Source organism: Entelurus aequoreus, linkage group LG18 (assembly GCF_033978785.1).
Source record: "Entelurus aequoreus isolate RoL-2023_Sb linkage group LG18, RoL_Eaeq_v1.1, whole genome shotgun sequence".
NCBI classification, from domain to species: domain Eukaryota; kingdom Metazoa; phylum Chordata; class Actinopteri; order Syngnathiformes; family Syngnathidae; genus Entelurus; species Entelurus aequoreus.
In genome coordinates, this window is record NC_084748.1 from 26,473,070 (window position 1) to 26,496,949 (window position 23,880).

Consider the following 23,880-nt stretch of genomic DNA (forward strand, 5'->3'; position numbering starts at 1 on the left):
AAATACGGTACGTATTGAACTGATTACATATTGTTATGAACGTGTCTGTTACTATATATATATAGATCTCTAAGATGGAAAGTTTTGATATGCAGTGATGTTTTCAAATGACCGTAAGTCTTGAACTATACAAAGTATTTCAATGGTTGGAATCTGCACTTTTGCATGATATTTTAGTGACTAGTGTTGTCCCGATGCCAATATTATTTAGATACTTTTCGGTAATTTTCGATACTTTTCTAAATAAAGGGGACTGGAAAAAATTGCATTATTGGCTTTATTTTAACAAAAAATCTTAGGGTGTGGCGGACCGGTACTTTTCAGAGGCGGTATGGTACCGAATATGATTCATTAGTATCGTGGTACTATACTAATACCCGTATACCGTACAACCCTACTAGTTACTATGGTAATCTACGTCACAGCAGGTTAGACCAGGCACCAAGAAGTGTGGGTGGGGAGCGTTTCCACAGAGTATTTCCAGAGCCTGAAATGTGGGTGTCAGGGACAGACGCGGAAGGAGATTTTACAAGAAAGTTCTAAAGCTTAGTGATATATCACATATATCAGATTGTTTTTGTTTTTTACCCTTCACGTTCATATTTCGCTGTGTTTGTTGCATTTTTGTTGCATTTGGCTTGATTGTAAAATATGTCGATTGAGAGGGGGTGTGACGTTCATATGTTCTCAATATTCAGTGTTTTATCCTTCATAGAAAAAAAATAAATTCCGTTTTTAGCATTCAATCAGACTTTATTGTGAGGTTTTGTATTAGTTTTCCTAAAAATAGATATACCGGCCCCCAGACACATTTTTTTCTCTAAATTTGGCCCCCCTAGTCAAAATAATTGCCCAGGCCTGCTCAAGACAGAATAGGAATATTATCACGTTTTACTAAAGCTTTAGAAGACCAGCCCACACCAATACAGTCATATCAGCATCTCACAATGGTCTAACATTCAAACGGAAAGAGACAACTTCTTGAATAGGAAAACAGCCCCCACCCTGTCCAGAAAGGAATACAGCCTCATTGTTTGAATACAGATAAGATATAAAGGGAGTACTCCAATTCCCACATTCCAAGCCTTCAAGGTAAGATAAGATACAAACATAGAAAGAGTACAAATGGAAAAATACTAGCTGCTTTAAACATGACTATGAATAAAGAAAAAACTCTTAAACATATATGCATTCTCCACACTACAACGGTGACTCCCATTAGCTGCATCTTCCAAGCGTTTTTTATCATCTTTAAAATTCTAACAAAAAAAAACATTTGTTCTTGTCTCTCATAATGCCATCCATCTATCCATTGTCTACTGCTTGTCCCGTTCGGGGTCGCTGCAGCCTATCTCATCATAATGATTGTGAAAAATGGGCAAAATTCCTCCAAAAAGTGTAATTCCCCTTTAAGTGTGTCTAAAAATGCTTAGTGTGTTGCGACGTTCCTTTTAGATTGTGATTGAAACCCTCAATGCTCAACCAGAACTGCATGCAAGTTCACGCCCGAATATATGAACCGTATGATTGGATGCTTTGGCATTGTTTAACATGAGTATCCAATATTTTAACATTGTCAGATAAGAGGAAAATCCTCATAGGTCCCCTTTAATAATCTGTATTTTTTTTTCCTGAAAGCTCTGAAGATCTATGAGGAAGAAAACCCTCTTGGTCTGTACGCACGGAAGCAGGAGCTCCTCCAGCGGCGTAAGGAATATAGGTGAAAGTTCAATTTCTTTATTACATTTATTAACGTACTAAAATGAACCATTATGCCCTCCCCTCCAACAGATGGGACGAGTATGACTCACGCTTGCCACGCACCATTAAAGCAGATGGTGTTGGTGGCCTGCCGGATAAGAACAAGTTCTCCTGGACTAAAACTATACAGTTTTACATAACAGGGTTCTATGGGTAAGATATTTAATGTACTGAATGGGTGACCTATGCTGATTGCTCATTGGTGGAGCAGATTTGTCATCTTTTGATGGATACAAGATGGAAACTGACCAAAAAAAACATGCTAATGCTAGTTGCTCCACTGTCTCCACTTTGCTGAGTTTTCATGCTGCCCTTAGTCAAGTCTTGGATAAAGTTTGTCTTTCTGCTATTGTGTTATCATTCAGCTGCTGATTGTGTTTTCAAGGAAAATTGGGAATTGTCTGAAAAAGCTGACAGAAAACCGCAACAATTGGAAGAATCTCGACGAAATCCACAATGTGTTGAGTTGCAGAACCTCAAACCTATATGGTACGGTGGGATCTTATGTGGTCTGGTAAAGACAAATGAGAAGGTTCTATGTACTCACAAAGCGCTCACCAATGGAATTAACTTTTAATGTTTTGATGAATCTATGTCCAGAGGTGGGTAGTAACGCGCTACATTTACTTTGTTATAGTTACCTGAGCTTAATGAGAAAGTGCACGTTTTTTGGAATTTGGTCTTAAATTCGCAATTCCTGTGAGTCAGGAACACTTTTTTCTCTTTTTTATGCCTTCTAATTTGTAATATACGGCTCATACTATATGACTAACAACGTAGCTAATAGGAGTCACCTATTCCGCCCATAGAGCCCTCTAAGAAAACGCCAATAATACCCCATTTACATGCCGTGACTTGTATTACCAATGTTGTTTTTAACGCCGAGGAGGTACTTTGAACAGCGTATTGACATACCTAGTCGGCGAGCTTCTATATCGCCTCTGAGTTGGTAAACTTTTGTGCTAAATTATAAATCATGTACCACACCTACATAGTAAAAGGCTGTGGTTATAAACCGAGATGTTGGTCACCTTTGAAATTCAACTTAGACATCGCAAGGAAGACATGAAAATAAATGCATCTCTTGTAGTACATGCTGTAGTCAGTTCTCTCTCTCACGAACACACACCAACTAAAGTTGTAATGTCAGTGCCATTGAAAAATACATACTTAAGATTTACTCTTACTCAATTAGTTATTTAGATAACCACTTGCCTGCGATGAGTTGGCGACTTGTCCAGGGTGTACCCCGCCTTCCGCCCGATTGTAGCTGAGATAGGCTCCAGCGCTCCCCGCGACCTCGAAGGGAATAAGCGGTAGAAAATGGATGGATGGATAACCACTTGCAGCGCAGCGAGAGAGAGATGCAAGAGAGAGTTGGCCGGACTTGAAGACAATGATTTCTGTAAAATCCAAGGAGAAAATATATGAGCCAGATTGAAAAATGAGCACTATAAGCGATGTGAAGGAGCCCGCAATTGACCTGACTGTCAAGAATTGATGGCGCAATGGTTAAAGACTAGGGAGGGGTTTGACGAGTCATCCATTACGTCGATCTATCGATTTATATTTCTAAAATTTGACGACTTTAAGCTGTGCTCGGCAAGTTGGCCTTCTGTATATGGATCCGACATTATTTTAAAAGGAAATCAATCGAATTCATCGATACGAGAATAGAGAAAATCGGATTCCAAAATAGATTACTTTATAGAAAGTTGGTTTTAGAACTATTAATGATATGAAGATGTTAAACGTTATTCGAGTCCGTCTGTGACGTCATTGCCCTGGTCATCAGTCACCAAAACGGGTATGATGGATACCAGAAGACAAGCAGACGAACAAGTAATGATCAAGCCACCGTTGCGGTCCAGTGTTCGAAAATATTTAGTCTTTTGCAAAGACTGCGATGTTCTTAATACGTCGCTCGCTATTTGTAGAGTATGTAAAGGTCAAGTAAAACACAATGATAAATATCTCGAACCAAAGTGCCATGGGACTGCAAACACACCATTGGCCCGGGCACTAGCAGCAGTCTCACTGCAGCAGCAGAAAACGTAGCAGGTAAACCTACTGTTAATTCGACCTAAAGAGAAGTTGGTTTTTTTATGTTAATATTGTATTATTTTTATGATGATGAGCAAAAGTAGGTGAATCTACTGTAAAAATGTTGGTTACTGTACTTTTATTCAAAAATTATTGAATACTGAAAAAGAGAGCAGAACATGTTTTATCTTGTTAATTGACCTAAAGTGTTGGTGGCAATTTATTCAAATAAAATGTAAATATATTGGCCATTAATTGTTGTTTATGTTATTGTTTATATCCGTATTCAATTAATACCTAATTTCCTTACAAGAATTAACAGGAGTGTAGAAAATTTCACATGTAGTGTCCACTATCCACGTATTTATTTCACAGTCAAATTGGTTGAATTTATGGTTAAAAATGTACTGAATTGATTTCAACCCAATTAATTGTTTAGGATATTATTGCTCTAAACAAACAAATATTGTCCCTGAATTGCATCGGCAACAACATATTATGATATGTATTGAATTGTTGTTAAAACTAATCTTATAAAAGACAGAGTTCAAATTCAGCATAGCACATGTAGCATTTTTTTTCTTCATTGATTCAACGATGATTGGTGATTGAAATAAAAATCCAAAATTTGTACCCATTTTCCCATATTATGACAGGCAAATCTTGACAGGTATGAGCCAATCGCAGCTACATTTGTGAGTTCAAGAAGTATATGCCTTGCCTTTAAAGGCCTACTGAAACCCACTACTACCGACCACGCAGTCTGATAGTTTATACATCAATGATGAAATCTTAACATTGCAACACATGCCAATACGGCCGGGTTAACTTATAAAGTGCAATTTTAAATTTCCCGGGAAACTTCCGGTTGAAAACGTCTATGTATGATGACGTTTGCGCGTGACATCGATGGTTGAAGCGGATGTATTCGGACACATTGTATCACAATACAAACAGCTCGGTTTTCATCGCAAAATTCCACAGTATTCTGGACATCTGTGTTGGTGAATCTTTTGCAATTTGTTTAATGAACAATGGAGACTGCAAAGAAGAAAGCTGTAAGTGGGATCGGTGTATTAGCAGCGGCTGCAGCAACACAACCAGGAGGACTTAGTTGGATAGCAGCCGTGAGTACAGCTTTGGCTTCCAAACATTTGATAGCTTGCCCGTACGTGCGTGTCGCTATGTGCATGTCACGTACGTAACTTTGGGGAAATATATGTTTCTTGCCGACTCCGATGGCGGCCGGGGTGTCGTGGAAAGCTACAACGCCCGCCGCCGCACCGCTGTCCTCACCTTGACTTCCTCCGTCTCCGGGCCACCGACCGCATCGATGATCGGGTAAAGTCCTTCGTCGCGCCGTCGATCACTGGAACGCAGGTGAGCACGGGTCGTGATGAGCGGATGAGAGCTGGCGTAGGTGGATAGCTAATGTTTTTAGCATAGCTCTGTGAGGTCCCGTAGCTAAGTTAGCTTCAATGGCGTCGTTAGCAACAGCATTGTTAAGCTTCGCCAGGCTGGAAAGCATTAACCGTGTAGTTACAGGTCCAGGGTTTAATAGTATTGTTGATCTTCTGTCTATCCTTCCAGTCAGGGGCTTATTTATTTTGTTTCTATGTGCAGTTAAGCCCGATGCTATCACGTTAGCTCCGTAGCTAAAGTGTTTCGCCGATGTATTGTCGTGGAGATAAAAGTCACTGTGAATGTCCATTTTGCGTTCTCGACTCTCATTTTCAAGAGGATATAGTATCCGAGGTGGTTTAAAATACAAATCCGTGATCCACAATAGAAAAAGGAGAGAGTGTGGAATCCAATGTACCTAAATTACGGTCAGAGCGAAAAAAGATACGTCCTGCACTGCACTCTAATCCTTCACTCTCACGTTCCTCATCCACGAATCTTTCATCCTGGCTCAAATTAATGGGGAAATCGTCGCTTTCTCGGTCCGAATCGCTCTCGCTGCATTGAAAACAATGGGGAAATGTGAGGAGCCCTTCAACCTGCGACGTCACGCTACTTCCGGTACAGGCAAGGCTTTTTTTATCAGCGACCAAAAGTTGCGAAATTTATCGTCGATGTTCTCTACTAAATCCTTTCAGCAAAAATAGGGCAATATCGCAAAATGATCAAGTATGACACATAGAATGGATCTGCTATCCCAGTTTAAATAAAAATGTTTTATTTCAGTAGGCCTTTAAACCAAATGTTCAACTTGATAGTTTGTAGAGTGTCATACATTTCAGGACGAATGGAAAGAGGATTTTGTCTTTGTGGAGAGAGCAGGTCCTGCGGTGTTTCTAATATTAAATGATAGCATTACAAACCCCGTTTCCATATGAGTTGGGAAATTGTGTTAGATGTAAATATAAACGGAATACAATGATTTGCAAATCCTTTTCAACCCATATTCAGTTGAATGCACTACAAAGACAAGATGTTTGATGTTCAAACTCATAAACTTTATTTTTTTTTTGCAAATAATAATTAACCTAGAATTTAATGGCTGCAACACGTGCCAAAGTAGTTGGGAAAGGGCATGTTCACCATTGTGTTACATGGCCTTTCCTTTTAACAACACTCAGTAAAGGTTTGGGAACTGAGGAGACACATTTTTTAAGCTTCTCAGGTGGAATTATTTCCCATTCTTGCTTGATGTACAGCTTAAGTTGTTCAACAGTCCGGGGGTCTCCATTGTGGTATTTTAGGCTTCATAATGCGCCACACATTTTCAATGGGAGACATGTCTGGACTTCAGGCAGGCCAGTCTAGTACCCTCACTCTTTTACTATGAAGCCAAGTTGATGTAACACGTGGCTTGGCATTGTCTTGCTGAAATAAGCAGGGGCGTCCATGGTAACGTTGTTTGGATGGCAACATATGTTGCTCCAAAACCTGTATGTACCTTTCAGCATTAATGGCGCCTTCACAGATGTGTAAGTTACCCATGTCTTGGGCACTAATACACCCCCATACCATCACAGATGCTGACTTTTCAACTTTGCGCCTATAACAATCCGGATGGTTCTTTTCCTCTTTGGTCCGGAGGACACAACATCCACAGTTTCCAAAAACAATTTGAAATGTGGACTCGTCAGACCACAGAACACTTTTCCACTTTGTATCAGTCCATCTTAGATGAGCTCAGGCCCAGCGAAGCCGACGGCGTTTCTGTTTGTTGTTGAAAAACGGTTTTCGCCTTGCATAAGAGTTTTAACTTGCACTTACAGATGTAGCGACCAACTGTAGTTACCGACAGTGGGTTTCTGAAGTGTTCCTGAGCCCATGTGGTGATATCCTTTACACACTGATGTCGCTTGTTGAAGCAGTACAGCCTGAGGGATCGAAGGTCACGGGCTTAGCTGCTTATGTGCAGTGATTTCTCCAGATTCTCTGAACCCTTTGATGATATTACGAACCGTAGATGGTGAAATCCCTAAATTCCTTGCAATAGCTGCTTGAGAAAGGTTTTTCTTAAACTATTCAACAATTTTCTCACGCATTTGTTGACAAAGTGGTGACCCTCTTCCCATCCTTGTTTGTGAATGACTGAGCATTTCATGGAATCTACTTTTATACCCAATCATGGTATTTTGTACTTTGAACATCAAATATGTTGTCTTTGTAGCATATTCACCTGAATATGGGTTGAAAATGATTTGCAAATCAATGTATTCTGTTTATATTTACATCTAACACAATTTCCACAGCCAATGTGAAGGGTCACTTCGACACATGTCGCATTAAAGGTAAGAAATATTTAAAATATTTTTGGTTCGCTTCAGTAAAAAAACATTATAATGAAGAATACATTTAGACTTATTATACACTAAAAAAAATTCTCTTTAAAATACACATATAGTTGTATTCCATGTTAAATTGAAATGTTGTATTTGTGCAATGACAATAAAGAGGTTCTTCGATTTCTTAAAAAATATATCATATGGCTCTCATAAAAATGCATTTAAAAATATTTGGGTTTCATGGCTCTCTCAGCCAAACAGGTTCCTGACCACTGTTTGAAAGTAATTGTATTCTTACTTGAGTGACATTTTTAGGTCCTACACCCACCTCTGCCCACCATTTTGGCAAAATGTTCATACAACTTGTAATGGTTGTGTCAATTAGTTATGCGATAAATCCAGCAAAGTCTGACAATGATTGACTGACAACAAGTAAAAAGTCTGCTCTTTTCTCAGATTACATCCGGCAACACTGGAAGGAAGATGATTTCTTCGGATACCAATATTTAAACGGCATCAATCCCATCCTGATCCGACGTTGCAAAACTCTGCCGCCAAACTTCCCCGTGACCGATGACATGGTCTTCTTTCCTGAGGGGTTAAAGCTGTCTAATGAGTTGGGGGTACTTGCTCGTTTCACATTTCTTCCGCATTAACTTGAAGTCACGAGCCAACTATTTTTTCATTCAACTCGACAAGATAGACATCCAGATTTGTTTCCCCTCAAACAGCAAGGGAACATTTACCTGTGCGACTACAAGAACCTGGACGGATTGCCAGCAAACACAGTTTTAGGAAAGCAGCAGTACTTAACGGCGCCCCTGGTTCTGTTTCACAAGAGACCAGATGACAAGCTGATGCCTATCGCCATTCAGGTAACATTAATATAGGGCAGTGTTAAAAATTAAAAAATAGTTATACATTTTACTGCTCTCCCCTGATGTTCCCATTTTACCTGTTGCTCCTGAATTTTGGGGTTGACATTTATTTTACTTTAAAGCTTGAAGGCGGACAAAAGGACAATAGTATTCATCCCTCATGGCAATAATACTGCCTCTCATCATCCTATGTATACACACAACCCCCCCAAAAATATAAATGTAGGCTTTGCTACGCATCCTAAAACAAAGGCTGAAGCTCTGCCTAATATTCGTCAGAAGATACAAACGTGGCAACTGTCACTTTTCTTCAGCGAATAGCTTAACCTAGCGTGATATTAAAATGTGAGTATAATGTTAGCATTGGGGCCCATATTGCTCAAATGTTACTGACGTTACATCCGGCTCACGTTCCGCCCATTAAATATGCATGGTGGTCAAGTGAGCTCTGTTTTCAATGGGTACTAGGCGCCATTTAGCCTTTCTCGAAGAAAAAACGCCTGAACCTTGTGTTGTTTTTGGCTGTACGAATCTTTCAAATCATGAAAAAGACAAATGTTTCTTCAGAGTTCCTCAAGAGGTAAATAAAAAAAGAGGAAAAGTGCAAGATTTTATGAAACAACGAGAAAATCATGCAGCTCACACACCAGTCCAAGGGAGTAGAGTCAAAGAATGCATGAGTTAGCAGTGATCACTTGGTTAAAGGTTTGTTTAATATAATTTTAACGTTTATTATTTCCCAAGTATTATCTTAATATTATTAGTGTTTCTTAATCCAACTCTTTTTATTGACATTTTCAAATAGACAGAAAAAAGTGCAAGTCGAAACAGTACAATTTTAAAGTCAGTAAATTCTTCACACCCTTTCCCTTAAAACCCAAACCATCCAAAACACTCATGTCAAACCAACAAGGGACATATGGCACAAACATATAACAAGTAATCAATCAATCAATCAATGTTTATTTATATAGCCCTAAAAAAAGATGACAAAAACAGACACATTCACACACACACCCATACGAGGCCAGAGACAGAGACAGAGGCTGAAAGGAGAGAGAAAGGGAGAAAAAAATAAATACAAAAATAATAATAATAAATAAAATGGAGATGATTCCTCATCTGCGTCTGGGCATAAGTCAAGAGAGTTGACATACAGCAAGAAAGGACTCCATGAGCTTTGAAACGCTTGAACAGAGCCTTTTAGCGAAAACGTAAGTTTTTCCAGTTTTAGATTGTAGAGAACCTGTGTAATCCAACGGCCGTGTGATGGGGGGTGAAACAGCTTCCAATTAAACAAGATCAATCGCCTGGCCAGCAAGGTCGTAAAAGCAACAGCGCGTTTTTGTGGTACCGGGCACATGTTATCAGGACATATGCCGAAAATGGCTGATAATGGGTTGGGGGAAAAGTTTTGACCGTATGCGTTTCCGATTGTGTCAAAAATTTCCTCCCAAAAGGAACATAGTTTAGAGCAGGACCAGAACATATGGACATGATCAGCCGGAGATTGTTTGCATCTATTGCAGGTATTGCTAACAGTGGGGTAGTTTGGATAGTTTTGAATTAGTGTACTGAATTTTATGGATTACTTTGCATTGGATGAAACTATGACGGGCACATATCGAGGAGAAGTGGACCAGTTTCAGGGCAGAGTTCCAGTGTTGATCGGATATGTTGGTATTAAGATCGCTCTCCCACGAGGCTCTTTTCACTGATAGAGAGTTTGGAGCAACTCAACTTAAGGAAGTATATAGCACGGAGATGCATTTTTTATGATTAAGGCTCAAAGATAACAATGTATCTAAAAGAGTTTCCAGAGGACGATTTGGAAAGTGTGGGAACTGCTTCTTTACGAAGTCCATCGCCTGAAAAAAACGAAAAAGGTGGGAGTTCGGCAAATCGTATTTGGAAGAGAGTTCAGCGAAGGATGAGAACACTCCGTCTGCATAGAGGTCTTTCCAGTGGTGATACCATGATCGTGCCAAGTCATGAATGCCGGGTCAGTACGGGAAGGTTTAAATAATTGTTTTTTAAGTAGTGGGGTCCATATAGATGGGCCCTGAAAACCCAAGTGTTTCCGTAGCTGGTTCCATATTTTCATGGAGATCGATGCAATGGTGTTTGCGCCTTCAAGTTTAAATGGAAAAGGGAGTGATGAGCATAAGCAAGAACGTAATGAGAAGTGTGGGATTGCCGTTTCAAGGGATACCCAGGCCGGGAGTGTCTGAGAGCCTCCATCCATCCAGTATAGGAGTTTCTGTACATTAGCCGCCCAAAAGTATTGTCTAAAATTGGGGAGTGCAAGCCCTCCTTCAGATTTGGGAGATTTTCGGACCGACTTGCGAATCCGGCCCCCCATAAAAATGTGGATATGGATTTGTCTAATTTATCGAAAAATTATTTTGTAATAAATATGGGGATATGTTGAAAAAGGTAAAGGAATTTAGGCAGAGTGATCATCTTCATCAGATTGATCCTGCCAGCGAGAGATAATGGTAAAACAGACCAGCGGGCAAAGTCCTTCTCCATCTTTTCAATTAGAGGTAAAAAATTTCCCAGGAGCATATCAGACATAGCCGGAGTAATAAGGATTCCCAAGTAATGAATCCCGTCATGTGCCCATTTGAATGCTGCTAAAGATCGTGGTAACTGTTTAGCTAAGGAATTAATCAGCTCACTTTTTTGGTAGTTAAGTTTGTAACCAGAGTGTGTGCCAAACCGCTCCAGAATGTCAAAGATTACCGGGAGTGAGCTAGCAGGATCCGAGATGTACAAGAGCAAGTCGTCCGCATAAAGCGACACTTTGTGCAACGTGTCCGACCGGGTGATACCTTTAAAGCCCCCCTCCGCGTGCATCCAAAGAGAAAGGGGTTCTATCGCAATAGCAAACAGTAATGGAGACAACAGGCAACCTTGTCTAGTGCCTCTTTTAAGAAAAATTGGGGAGGATAGTGTATTATTTGTACGTACCGAAGCTACTGGGGACAAGTACAAAAGTTTAACCCAGAGAATTAAATCTTCATTAAAACCAAACCGACCCATCACTTCAAATAGATATTCCCATTCAACCCTGTCAAAGGCTTTCTCCGCATCGAGGGACACCCCCACCTCCGGGGTCGAGGGGTTTGGCGAATGGATAATGTTTAGGAGGCACCGAGTGTAGTGTGAGGATTGCTGGCCTAGCATAATACCTGTTTGATCCAACAAGATGATGGAAGGCATCACTCTTTGGAGCCGGAGAGCGAGAAACTTGGATAGAATTTTTAGATCTACATTTAAGAGCGAAATTGGTCTATAGCTGCTGCAAAGCAGGGGGTCTTTCTCTTTTTTTAAGATGAGAGAAATGGTGGCCCTCGATAAGGTTTCTGGGAGACGATGTTGCAGGAATGCTTCATTATACATGTCTCTTAGAGCCGGAGCAAGAACACTGGAGAAAGTCTTGTAATATTCTGCACTGAAGCCATCCGGGCCGGGTGACTTACTGCTCTGTAAGGATTTGATGGCTTCTGTGATCTCAATGACACTAATGGGCTGGCCCAGGCCCCTTGTAGCCCCATGTTCTATCTGGGGGAATGTTGTATCGCTAAACAGTTCATCTGAGGAAGGGGGGCAGTCTGAAGTATATAATGTTGTATAAAATGCAGCAAATGTTTCATTAATCTTAGCTGGATCAGTATGTAGTTCTCCTGTGTTAGAGCGAATAGATGTGATTAGCCTCGAAGATGCTTCCTCCCTGACCCGGTGGGCTAAGAGCTTGCCAGCTTTTTCCCCAGATTAAAAAAAATTGTTGTCTGGATTTCAGTAGTTGTAATTTCGCTCTATTGACAGACATAGGTCAAAGTCAGTTTGTAGGCGAAGGCGTTCTTTATATAGTGTCAGGTCTGGGTTTGAAGCGTACTTATCGTCAAGGTCCTTAATCTTGCGGAGCAGCCCGGTGATTTGAATGGTCTCTGTCTTATTTAGATTTAAAACAAAAGATATAAGTTGACCTGTAATATAGGCTTTAGATCAGGGGTGGGCAATTAATTTTTACCGGGGGCCGCATGAGCAACCTGAGCACTGCTGGGGGGCCACACCGACAATATTTCAATTAAATTTTGCTCAAATTATTTTTGATATACCATAAGATAAATAATAATAATAATTTAATTTAACCTAACTTAACTTTATACAAAAGCAGATTGCTTTAGATGGTTTTATTTTTAACACTGTCTTACACAACACTTCCTGACAAAAATGTCAATTTCTGTCACTTTATCCTGCATCCTCTTTAAAAGTCCAACATTTTTCCCCGTCAGATTTGGACAACCATCTGTTGTCACACCTGCCAGCTTGTCCCATTTCAGTCCTAACATGTCCAAACACGCATTTACCTATGTGAACAAGTCATTACCTGTGGTTGTCTCTTTAATTGACTGCATGGCTGCCAGCTCCTCCATGATTTGAAAGTCTGCAGTTATCCCACGTAAGAAGATGAGCAGCTGGGCGGTGTTACGTACATCGCAGCTTTCATCCAAAGCCAGCGAAAACAGTCAAAGTCGGCCGTTCTGTTCTTCAGCTGAAGCTCCAAGTTTCCAGCGATGGTCTCAACCCGCCCCGTTACAGTGCGTCAGGAGAGTGACACCTTCTCAAATGTGCCCCTCTTCTCCGGGCATATCAGCGCAACAGAGTCCAATAAGCACTCCTTAATAAACTCTCCGTCAGAAAACGCCTTACTTTTTCTGGCGATTTTGTGAGAAATGACGAAACTTGTCCTGATGGCTGCATCTCTGGGGGTGTGAAATTTGGCAAAAAGTCCTTGTTGGGTTTGCAGTTTTACCATCAACGCATCAGCCTCCCTTGCGCGTGCTTCATCAGACAGATTCCGGTATTTTTTCTCGTGCTTCGTCGTGTAGTGGCGATTCAAATTATATTCTTTAAACACAGCAACCTATGTACCACAAATCAAGCACACGGCTTTACCTTTAATTTTTGTAAAGAAATACTTGGCAGTCCATGTCTTGTTGAAAACACGGCATTCGTCATCAACTTTTCTCTTTTTAGCGTCTCGGGGATAACCGGGCATCACTTGTTGCTGTGCACCTTCACTCACAGGTTACACACGGACATATGCCCATAAATAACACTTTTCAAAATAAAAGCAGCACAGTTGTATGGCACTCACGACATTGATGTTTTTTTAAATGTATTTTGTAATTTGTGATTGCCGCTGTTCACATTCACTCACAATCGCGCACAAGCATACGTCCACATGGAAGTAATACAAATAACGCTTTTCAAAACAAAAGCAGCATCCTTGTATTGCACACTCGACATAAGATACTTTTTAAAATGTATTTTGTAATTTATGATTGGCCTCACGTGGGCCGGACAGGGACGCACAAGGGGCCGGATGTGGCCCGCGGGCTGCCGAATGCCCAGGTCTGCTTTAGATGCTTCCCATAGTATACCTCTTTCAATTTCTGGTGAATCGTTCAGTTAAAAAAAAACACTTAATTTGTTCGTGTAGGAAATTCCTATAACGGTCTTCTGCTAGTGAGGCTGAGTTGAATCGCCATTGTTTAAGGGGTCTAAGTTGAGTGTCCATATTGATATCGACTGAGGTGGGGGCGTGATCAGAGATTACAATACTATGGTAAGTACATGTTTTGATTTTGGAAAGTAGTCTATTGTCGAGAAGAAAGAAGTCTATCCGAGTGTAAGTGTGATGTACATGGGAGAAATAGGAGAATTGTTTAATTGTAGGGGGGGCATGTCTCCATGGGTCTGTAAGACCCAACTGTTTAGCGAGAGTATCCAGCGTTTTAGCTGAATTAGATAAAGGAGCCAGTTTGTTATATGATCGATCCAGTACAGGATCCTGCACCAGGTTAAAGTCCCCGCCCATAATGATAAAATGATTTCCAATGTTCGGAAATGATGTAAACAATTTAGTCACATAAGAATTGTCATCCCAGTTGGGTCCATAAACGCTAGCGAGTATGACTGGGGTGCATGGCAGCTTTCCAGACACAATAATATAACGGCCAGCAGGGTCTGCTACAGTTTGGTTGAGTTCGAATGAAATATTTTTACGAACAGGATAGCTGTGCCCCTGGCCCTATCTTGAATTTTGAATGGAAAATATGGCTGATCCAGCCTCCTTTAAGTCGTGAAATCTCTCTGTTGCGAAGGTGGGTCTCCTGAATGAAAAATATATCTCCTTTGAGGTGTTGTAAATGGGTCAAGACCCTCCCAATTTTAGTGGCGCTCCCCACTCCCCTCACGTTCCATGAAAAAAATCTAAGTGTACATCTACTACTAATACTAAGTTAAATACTAATAATAATAATAATAATAATAATAATACTAAATTAATACTAATACTAAGTGTAAATCTAAGTGTGCTTGTCATATCTCACCATGTCCAACTAAGAGAGGAGAACGGGCTGATGTGTACAAGCAGATCAGAAGGGGGGCTGGTGCACGATAACTGGGAACTGCAGAGAGTACTGGTAAGAGGAGGGAATGAAACAGAAGCGTGAGAGGAAGGAATGAGGAGATAAACAAACCAATAAACACACATACGTATAGAAAACACAGCAAACTCACACACATACTCACAGACACAACAACATACAACAATGCCAGGTGGGTTAAACCTGGCAACCACCTACAGGGCCATCGTCCCAGGACCTGAGAACCCCATTGTCGAAACTGAACCTTAAGTGTCCTTTTCACAGCAGTGCGCTGTCCTTGCGCCTGCATGGACGTATCCATATCGGCTTCCGGTTTTTCCACCTCCCGAGAACAACAGATTGGCTCCAACTGAGTCAGAACATTTTAAAGTGCATCAAAACTGCAATATATTCCCTCGAGAAACATAGTACCCAGTACTAAGACAACTTCAGAAAGCAAGAAAAGTAAATTACAAAGTATAAACAACTCAAAAAGCATATAGTAAAATAAATTATAAGTAAGTGGTGCTATATACTGTATATATATATATATATATATATATATATATATATATATATATATATATATATATATATATATATATATATATATATATATATATATATATATATATATATACTACCGTTCAAAAGTTTGGGGTCACCCAAACAATTTTGTGGAATAGCCTTCATTTCTAAGAACAAGAATAGACTGTCGAGTTTCAGATGAAAGTTCTCTTTTTCTGGCCATTTTGAGCGTTTAATTGACCACACAAATGTGATGCTCCAGAAACTCAATCTGCTCAAAGGAAGGTCAGTTTTGTAGCTTCTGTAACGAGCTAAACTGTTTTCAGATGTGTGAACATGATTGCACAAGGGTTTTCTAATCATCAATTAGCCTTCTGAGCCAATGAGCAAACACATTGTACCATTAGAACACTGGAGTGATAGTTGCTGGAAATGGGCCTCTATACACCTATGTAGATATTGTACCAAAAACCAGACATTTGCAGCTAGAATAGCCATTTACCACATTAGCAATGTATAGAGTGTATTTCTTTAAAGTTAAGACTAGTTTAAAGTTATCTTCATTGAAAATAAGGACATTTCAATGTGACCCCAAACTTTTGAACGGTAGTATATATATATATATATATATATATATATATATATATATATATATATATATATATATATATATATATATATATATATATATATATATATATATATATATATATATATATGTATATATATATAGATATATATAGATATATATAAATGATAAATGGGTTATACTTGTATAGCGCTTTTCTACCTTCAAGGTACTCAAAGCGCTTTGACAGTATTTCCACATTCACCCATTCACACACACATTCACACACTGATGGCGGGAGCTGCCATGCAAGGCGCTAACCAGCAGCCATCAGGAGCAAGGGTGAAGTGTCTTGCCCAAGGACACAACGGACGTAACTAGGATGGTAGAAGGTGGGGATTGAACCCAGTAGCCAGCAACCCTCCGATTGCTGGCACGGCCACTCTACCAACTTCGCCACGCCGTCCCTATATACACATGTATAAACGTGTATAGCATTATGGATGTATGGATAAGGAATAACAGTAACCAACTAAGAAATAAGTAGATCAGCTGTTAGGTCAAATAATGATAACAGAAAAAGTAAACCACACTGTAAGAATATATATCTATTAGAACATGGGAAATAAATGTAAAGGGGAGACAAAATAATTTGAGTGTCGATGTAACAAAATAAAATAGAATGAACAATATTGTTGGTTGTTTAAACAATAATGACGATAATTGTATACTAGACAGGTTAGCTCTAGAATGTCAGCATAACATATTATCTGAAAGGTTAAACAAAAAGAGCTCCCATTAATGCCCTTTTAGCCTTCATTTCAGTACTGTTATTGCACTGGAGAATAATACAATCTGTTGATCAACTTGACAGGCATTTGCATCACTGAACTCGGCTAAGCAATGTGGTCTACATACAACACACAAAGACAAAGATATGTTTCAAAGGGCCAATTTATTTCAGGCCAGAACAAATTGACAAAACTATTTTAAATAGCTGCAACATAACATACATAAGTAACAAACAGCATAATAACAACATAGCTGTAATCCAAGGAAGTACTTTAACTTTAACTTAACTACACAAAGCCTAACCAGGCGTTTTTTCTCTCAAGGAATTCTGAAATAAAATCATGTCTGAAGCCCAGAACACTCTACACATTTCCCCAGTTTTAGTTTAGAGATAATGAATGTTGGCCTGGCCCACTAGGATCCCTCTTTATGTTTTTGAACTTTATAGTCTATACATTTAGAGTGATGTGATAATCAAACACTCTAGAAGTCTAGAATGAAAGAGTATATAGGAGAATTGACAGAGTGTGTGTACCTTCAGTGCTTAATGATGAGCAGAGGCAAAGTTTGGAGTGTCTTCTTTAGCTTGCTTTCCATTTTTATGTACTCACTGTCCGCTGTGTCCAGGAGCTTGGAAAATTTTTTCGTGCCATTTGCTGTTTGACGCCGGTATCATGCTAATTAGCTGCCTGAAAGCGGGTGACTCCATTGTATAAATAGCCTGCATCTCTTCTAGCACATATGCTGCAATGGCTCTATCAATGTTGTCCTGGCTAGCAGTGCCTCGTTAAAATCCAGCCGCTGTTGCTTAGGAGGTGAAGTGTGTCTCTCTTTACTAGCTTCGTCGAAGCATGTTGCTTTTGTAGCTGTTTCAGCAGATTTGAATTGACACAACTTACATTTAACTAAAATGTTCTTTTCTTTGTGCTTGGCAAAAGAAAAGTAGTGATAATGTCTCCATGTTAAGAAACTCGACTGCAGCTCCGCCATGATCAGACACGCCCCCCCCCCCCTTCTCTCCCCTCCCTTCCTCCCCACACCCAGACACACACACAACGCACATACACAATGTTGACATCTATAGTTATATTTTGATTAAGATGAGGAAAACACGCTACTCGTAATCGGCGTGTGAAACAGCAACAAACATCAGTAGACGCAAAGTTAAATCATGAAATGCAAACCTACCCGAGCAAAAACTATGCATATTTATCCGGGAGAGACTTGACCCAGTCATAAAGTATAGGGATCTATTCTATTGCATAGTTTGATTTTTGCTCGTATCTGCTTTCTGCAGGAAGATTTAAGCCTCTTTTGTACTCAGATTGTATGTGCGCTGCTTGCTGTACAACAGCCATCTTCAGTTGGTTGACCACGACTGGTATTCACTTCCAGGAAGAAGTCACGTCTCGGAATACAAGCAATAGCTATGCTAGTGTCGCTAACATCCATTTCTTCCAGTCCTACTTCACAGTTTCTTTGTTGTATGTGAAAAAACTGGACAAGTACAGAGATAGAGTTTGTATGTAAAAAGTGCACAATACTGCTTCTTGAAGACACACAAAGTTCATTAGCCTTAAAGTTAAAGACTCACAGGTGATTTCCCAATAACTTTTAAACTAATTTCTGATATCAAGACTAGATTTTGGACAACACACTTCTAATACACTATTGTGAGTGTTACGATGGCTGAGCCAAATGTAGGATCCCAAAGCAGAGACGGACAGGTTTCAAAAGTAAAACTAATTTTTTTGTAACAAAAAGCGCACTCAGAAGGAGTAGTTCAAACATACAGAACATACAAGGACGAAGCCACTGGAAAAAGTTATCTGTCTGAAGAGCCAAACAGATAGACGTACACAGAGCCAGGCTTCGCGAGTAGAAGAGATCTTAAGCAATATGTGAAGCATCAAACAGTTAACTGCCAATCCGTGGACTGGCAGGAATGCTTAAGAACAGGGGCGCCGCTAGGGATTTTGGGCCCCATGAAAATAATCTTTACAGTGCCCCCAACACAGCGGCAACATTATAATTTCATCATCATTAGGGGCCTCTCTTGGCCCCCCTCCATCATGGGCCCCTAGAATCCATCTCCTTTACCCCCCCTTTTCGGCACCCCTGCTTAAGAAGGTCTGATTGCCAAATTAATGCAGATATGTGTGAGTGGCTTCGCCCCAGAACTCTAAAAACAGGGACTGCAACAGAAAGCAGACAGGCAGCAGCAGACCAGAAAAGAAGACACCACAGTGAGAGCTCATATACTTACTTAAAATATTTTAAAAATACTACAATATGGGACTTTTAATGGTCTTTTTCAAGCAATTGTCAGCTTTCTATAAACTAGTTTGCTATAAATTAGGGGTAGGTAAAACTGGGAATTTCGGTACTGATCCTATATGAAGGAAATCCATGGCTGTTATCGCAGATACTGATAAAGATACTTATTACTTGAAATATCATGATCTTTGAATAATTTAGTAAATTTGCCTCTAGTTAGTTGATTGTGATTATAAGAACACTGGGAAATTATATTACGCAAATAAAGAACATGTTTTAAGTAAATACAACAATCTTAAATAATGTATTAGTTTTAGGGCTGTTGACTTTAACGCATTAACTTATGACATTAATGTAAAAAAATATCACAATAATAACGTATAATGAATGTAATGTAACAATGTAACGTATAAACACAGATAAAAACATGCAATTTATTTTGTGTGCAAATGATTACTTAAAAAGTAATGACATAAGCAATGCATATGTCAGTGCAAAGGTGAGAGAAGAGACTGACTGGTGTGCTTTCTTGCGAATTTCACTTTAAAATAATAAACCTTGGACTATAGATAATACTGTTGGCGAGTTTTGAGCAAATAAATGATGTACAATCAAGTAAAAACATTTAAAATGGTTCCTGTAAGACATTCCCACAGAAAGATGATTTGTTCCAAAATATTGGGATCTTTTTTCAGATAATTAAAATTATGCACGCAAGTAATTTATTGGTATTGATCGTGATTAATCAAAAATCACATGTGTGTTTAATCTGATTTAAAAATTGAATTATTTGACAGCAGTAAATAGTATATGAATTAGTGCTGTCAACTGAATAATCTTATTAATCAGATTTGTAATCACACTTTTGAATTTGTATTAATAATATTGAATCACAGGTTGTTACTCAGTTGCATCATTTAAAGTGATTTAAAAGAGACCCCGATATTTGGACACAAAAGCTATTTTATTGTCGAAATGTCATACAGGAATCATATTCCCTTATTATGTTACTACAACACCCAAATGTCTGTGAAAAATAACAAAAAGCAACAATATAACAAAAACATAAACCCTAAAATGTAAACAAAACCAGTAAAACAACTTCCTATACATGCTGATGTTTGTGGAAAATAACATTAGTAGTCAGTAGAGCAGGGAAGGAAGAGGCAAAGCCTGCCTGAGTGAGGTGGGATGTTTGCACTGACAAACTAGAAGGTTGCATAAACTCTGGAAAATTGCGTAAACTCTGAAAATGTGTTTGTCGGACGTATAAAATAAAAACAGCCACAAAAGTATCGATCTTATCACACTAGTATCTATCCGAAATCAATTCCTACCTTGTTATCAACACTGTCAACATTTATATCGATAGGCCCACCCCTAGTCGGAAGAAACACAGCATGATGTCTGATCCATGTCATGGCCCAACTCCACTGGACCGCATTATTCTGCTCACGGTCACAAAATCAGGAGTTTAAAGGCCTACTGAAACCCACTACTACCGACCACGCAGTCTGATAGTTTATATATCAATGATGAAATCTTAACATTGCAACACATGCCAATACGGCCGGGTTAACTTATAAAGTGCAATTTTAAATTTCCCGGGGAACTTCCGGTTCAAAACGCCTTTGGAGGATGACGTATGCCTCACGTTGACTTACTTCGTCTCCGGGCCGCCGACCGCATCTATGATCGGGTGAAGTTCTTCGTCACGCCGTCGATCGCTGGAACGCAGGTGAGCACAGCTGTTGAGGAGCAGATGAGGGCTGGCTGGCGTAGGTGAGCGCTAATGTTTTTATCATAGCTCTGTCCGGTTGCTAAGTTGCTAATTTAGCTTTAGCGTCGTTAGTAACAGCATTGTTAAGCTTTACCAGGCTGAGAACTATTAACCGTGTAGTTACATGTACATGGTTTAATAGTATTGTTGATCTTCTGTCTATCCTTCCAGTCAGGGATTTATGTATTTTGTTTCTATCTGCATTTAAGAACGATGCTATCACGTTAGCTCAGTAGCTAAGTGTGTCACCGATGTATTGTCGTAGAGATAAAAGTCACTGTGAATGTCCATTTCGCGTGCTCGACTCTCATTTTCAAGAGGATAAAAATACAAATCCATGATCCACTATAGAAAAAGGAGAGAGTGTGGAATCCAATGAGCCAGCTTGTACCTAAGTTACGGTCAGAGCGAAAAAAGATACGTCCTGCACTGCCTCTAGTTCTTCACTCTAATGTTCCTCATCCACGAATCTTTCATCCTCGTTCAAATTAATGGGGTAATCGTCGCTTTGTCGCTCCGAATCTCTCTCGCTCCATTGTAAACAAAGGAAAATTGTGAGGAATATTACCTCCTGTGACGTCACGCTACTTCCGGTACAGGCAAGGCTTTTTTATCAGCGAGCAAATGTTGCGAACTTTATCGTCGATTTTCTCTACTAAATCCTTTCAGCAAAAATATGGCAATATCGCGAAATGATCAAGTATGACACATAGAATGGATCTGCTATTCCCGTTTAAATAAAAAAAAATCATTTCAGTAGGCCTTTAAAACTTCCCATCCTTTTGAGTCAGAATCACTAATTGGATCACGCCTTCCGCAGCTGAAGCAGACCCCAGGTGAAGACAACCCCATCTTCCTCCCGACTGACTCCACCCATGATTGGCTGACAGCAAAAATATTTGTGAGAAACGCTGACTTCACAGAGCTACAGCTCAACACACACTTGCTGCGCACGCACCTGCTGGCCGAGGCCTTTGCAGTGTCGTTGCAGCGCAACCTACCTATGGTGCATCCCCTCTACAAGGTAAGGAGCTTTGCCAGTGTGGGGTTTTGTCTTTAAATACTTTTTCATGCTTCTTTCCCTCCATCCTTGCCCTTTAGCTCCTCATACCCCACACTCGCTACACCCTGCAGATCAACACAATAGGTCGTGGAGGGCTGATTGGCCCCACGGGACTCGTTGCCTTGGTAAAAACAAAAAAGTAGCTTTGACGATCATAAAAATTATTTATGGTTTCCACTCACGTATTGGACTTTGTCTCAGAATGCAGGTTCTGGGGGAAAGGCTACAACCCAGTTCATGGCGAAATCGATGTCCGACATCACCTACACTTCCCTTTGTATCCCAGATGACATCAATGAGCGCGACATGCATGATGTCCCCAACTACTACTACAGGGATGATGGGCTCAAGATCTGGTACACCATGTACAAGTATGTCATTGACAATTGTTTTATACCGTACGTAATACTTTGTGCTAACCTCTTTGTGTTTGGTCAAGTCTGCAAATTAAAAAAAAAAAAGTAAAGTCCAAAGGCAGCGTGTCCAACCTACAGTTAACTGTAATGCTTTAAAAGGGTCATATTATGATTTTTTTATTCTACATTTAAAACCCTTCTTTGTGGTCTACATATAATGTAACGGTGGGCATTTGGTCAAAATTGTGCATAGATTTTGTTTTACAGACCATCTTTACACTAGATACATGTCAGCGGACACTATCTTGCTTCAGAGCAACTTTGTGGGTTATTATTTCACTTAAATTCTTCACTTTTTTAGTGGATTAATATTGGCCAATGGATTACTGTCTCGTTAAAACAACAATTGATAAGGCGCGCTAGCAGCAGTTGTGACTCGTGAGTACAGCATGTTCACTTCAAACTGACATTAACTCTTATTGGCGTGCGAAGGACTTTTGGAGAGGAAATATTGTTGTGTTAACACTTTTAGTGGTGTTGCTTCCTTATTTGTGATAATTCTAAGCTGATTATCAGATCCTACCCGTGTCTTTCAGCGGCACTTGAAGTAAATGTGACAGCGTGTCATAATTACGACAGTTAGCTGGATAAAAAAATACAGATAGCTGTATCATTTGTCCAGAATGTTAACGGTCCTCCTGGACAGACCCAATTAGGAACCCTGAACAGACCCAATTAGGAACCGGTGCCAAAAAATTCATCACTAATAATTATATGTTTTTCTTCACAGGTTTGTTCAAGGAGTGCTCGAGTACTACTACAAATGTGACGATGACGTCCTGGGAGACTCAGAACTGCAGACTTATATCGGGGACATTTTTAAAAATGGCTTCCTTTCGAATACAGAAGGAGGTGCTCCTTTTACATTTTGCTCTGTTGTTCGGGCGATAATTTTGAGTTGTTTTCAGTAAATCTTCACTGCTTTACACACTGTACACTGACAACTCAAAAAGTATCTCCAAGATTTCCTTTTTTATAGTGTTGTCCCTTGATATGACATACTGGAATATAAATGGAATGTACTCACTTTTGTGAACTACGAACCAGCAAAAATGAATCCATCTTGTTTCGGTCCTTGGCAGGATTCCCTCAGAGTTTCACCACTGTGACGGAGATGGTTAAGTTCGTCACAATGGTGATGTTCACTTGTTCCTGCCAGCATGCGGCTGTAAACAACGGAATGGTGAGTCCTCCTTCTGTTGTGTATTGTACAAGCTTTAGATGAACAAACCAACAACAACAAAAAACACTATTTGCAGTTTGACTACGCCGGCTGGATGCCCAACTTACCCCCGACTATGCAGTGTCCTCCCCCGACGGAAAAGGGGACAACAACGGAGGCCACAATTTTGGCGACATTACCTCCTGTCTGTGTCACTGCTGAGAGCAAGACTACAGTTTGGCTGCTCAGCAGGCCACCGTCAGACTTTGTAAGTAGACCAAAACTTCCAGACAAAATACAAAAGGAGGAGAAATACAAGTTATATACAGTTATGCTAATAGTATATTGGCACCGAGCACAATACAGTCATTCAACAATTAAGATAATAATAAAAAAATAAATAAGTATCTTTGCTAAGATGTTAACCCCGTC

The 23,880-nt window shown here is 39.8% G+C and overlaps 1 protein-coding gene across 1 annotated transcript in view; it reads left to right on the top strand.

Annotated features, from left to right (window-relative positions):
• Window positions 1-23,880, top strand: part of LOC133633416 (arachidonate 12-lipoxygenase, 12R-type-like) — a 55,484-nt gene that overhangs the window by 22,944 nt on the left and 8,660 nt on the right. The window contains exons 3-13 of the mRNA XM_062025941.1: window positions 1,639-1,720; window positions 1,792-1,914; window positions 2,147-2,250; window positions 8,001-8,167; window positions 8,276-8,419; window positions 21,628-21,831; window positions 21,909-21,995; window positions 22,072-22,241; window positions 23,017-23,138; window positions 23,369-23,469; window positions 23,546-23,716. Coding sequence (XP_061881925.1) covers window positions 1,639-1,720; window positions 1,792-1,914; window positions 2,147-2,250; window positions 8,001-8,167; window positions 8,276-8,419; window positions 21,628-21,831; window positions 21,909-21,995; window positions 22,072-22,241; window positions 23,017-23,138; window positions 23,369-23,469; window positions 23,546-23,716 — 1,475 coding nt within the window. The remainder of the gene's footprint in view (window positions 1-1,638; window positions 1,721-1,791; window positions 1,915-2,146; window positions 2,251-8,000; window positions 8,168-8,275; window positions 8,420-21,627; window positions 21,832-21,908; window positions 21,996-22,071; window positions 22,242-23,016; window positions 23,139-23,368; window positions 23,470-23,545; window positions 23,717-23,880) is intronic.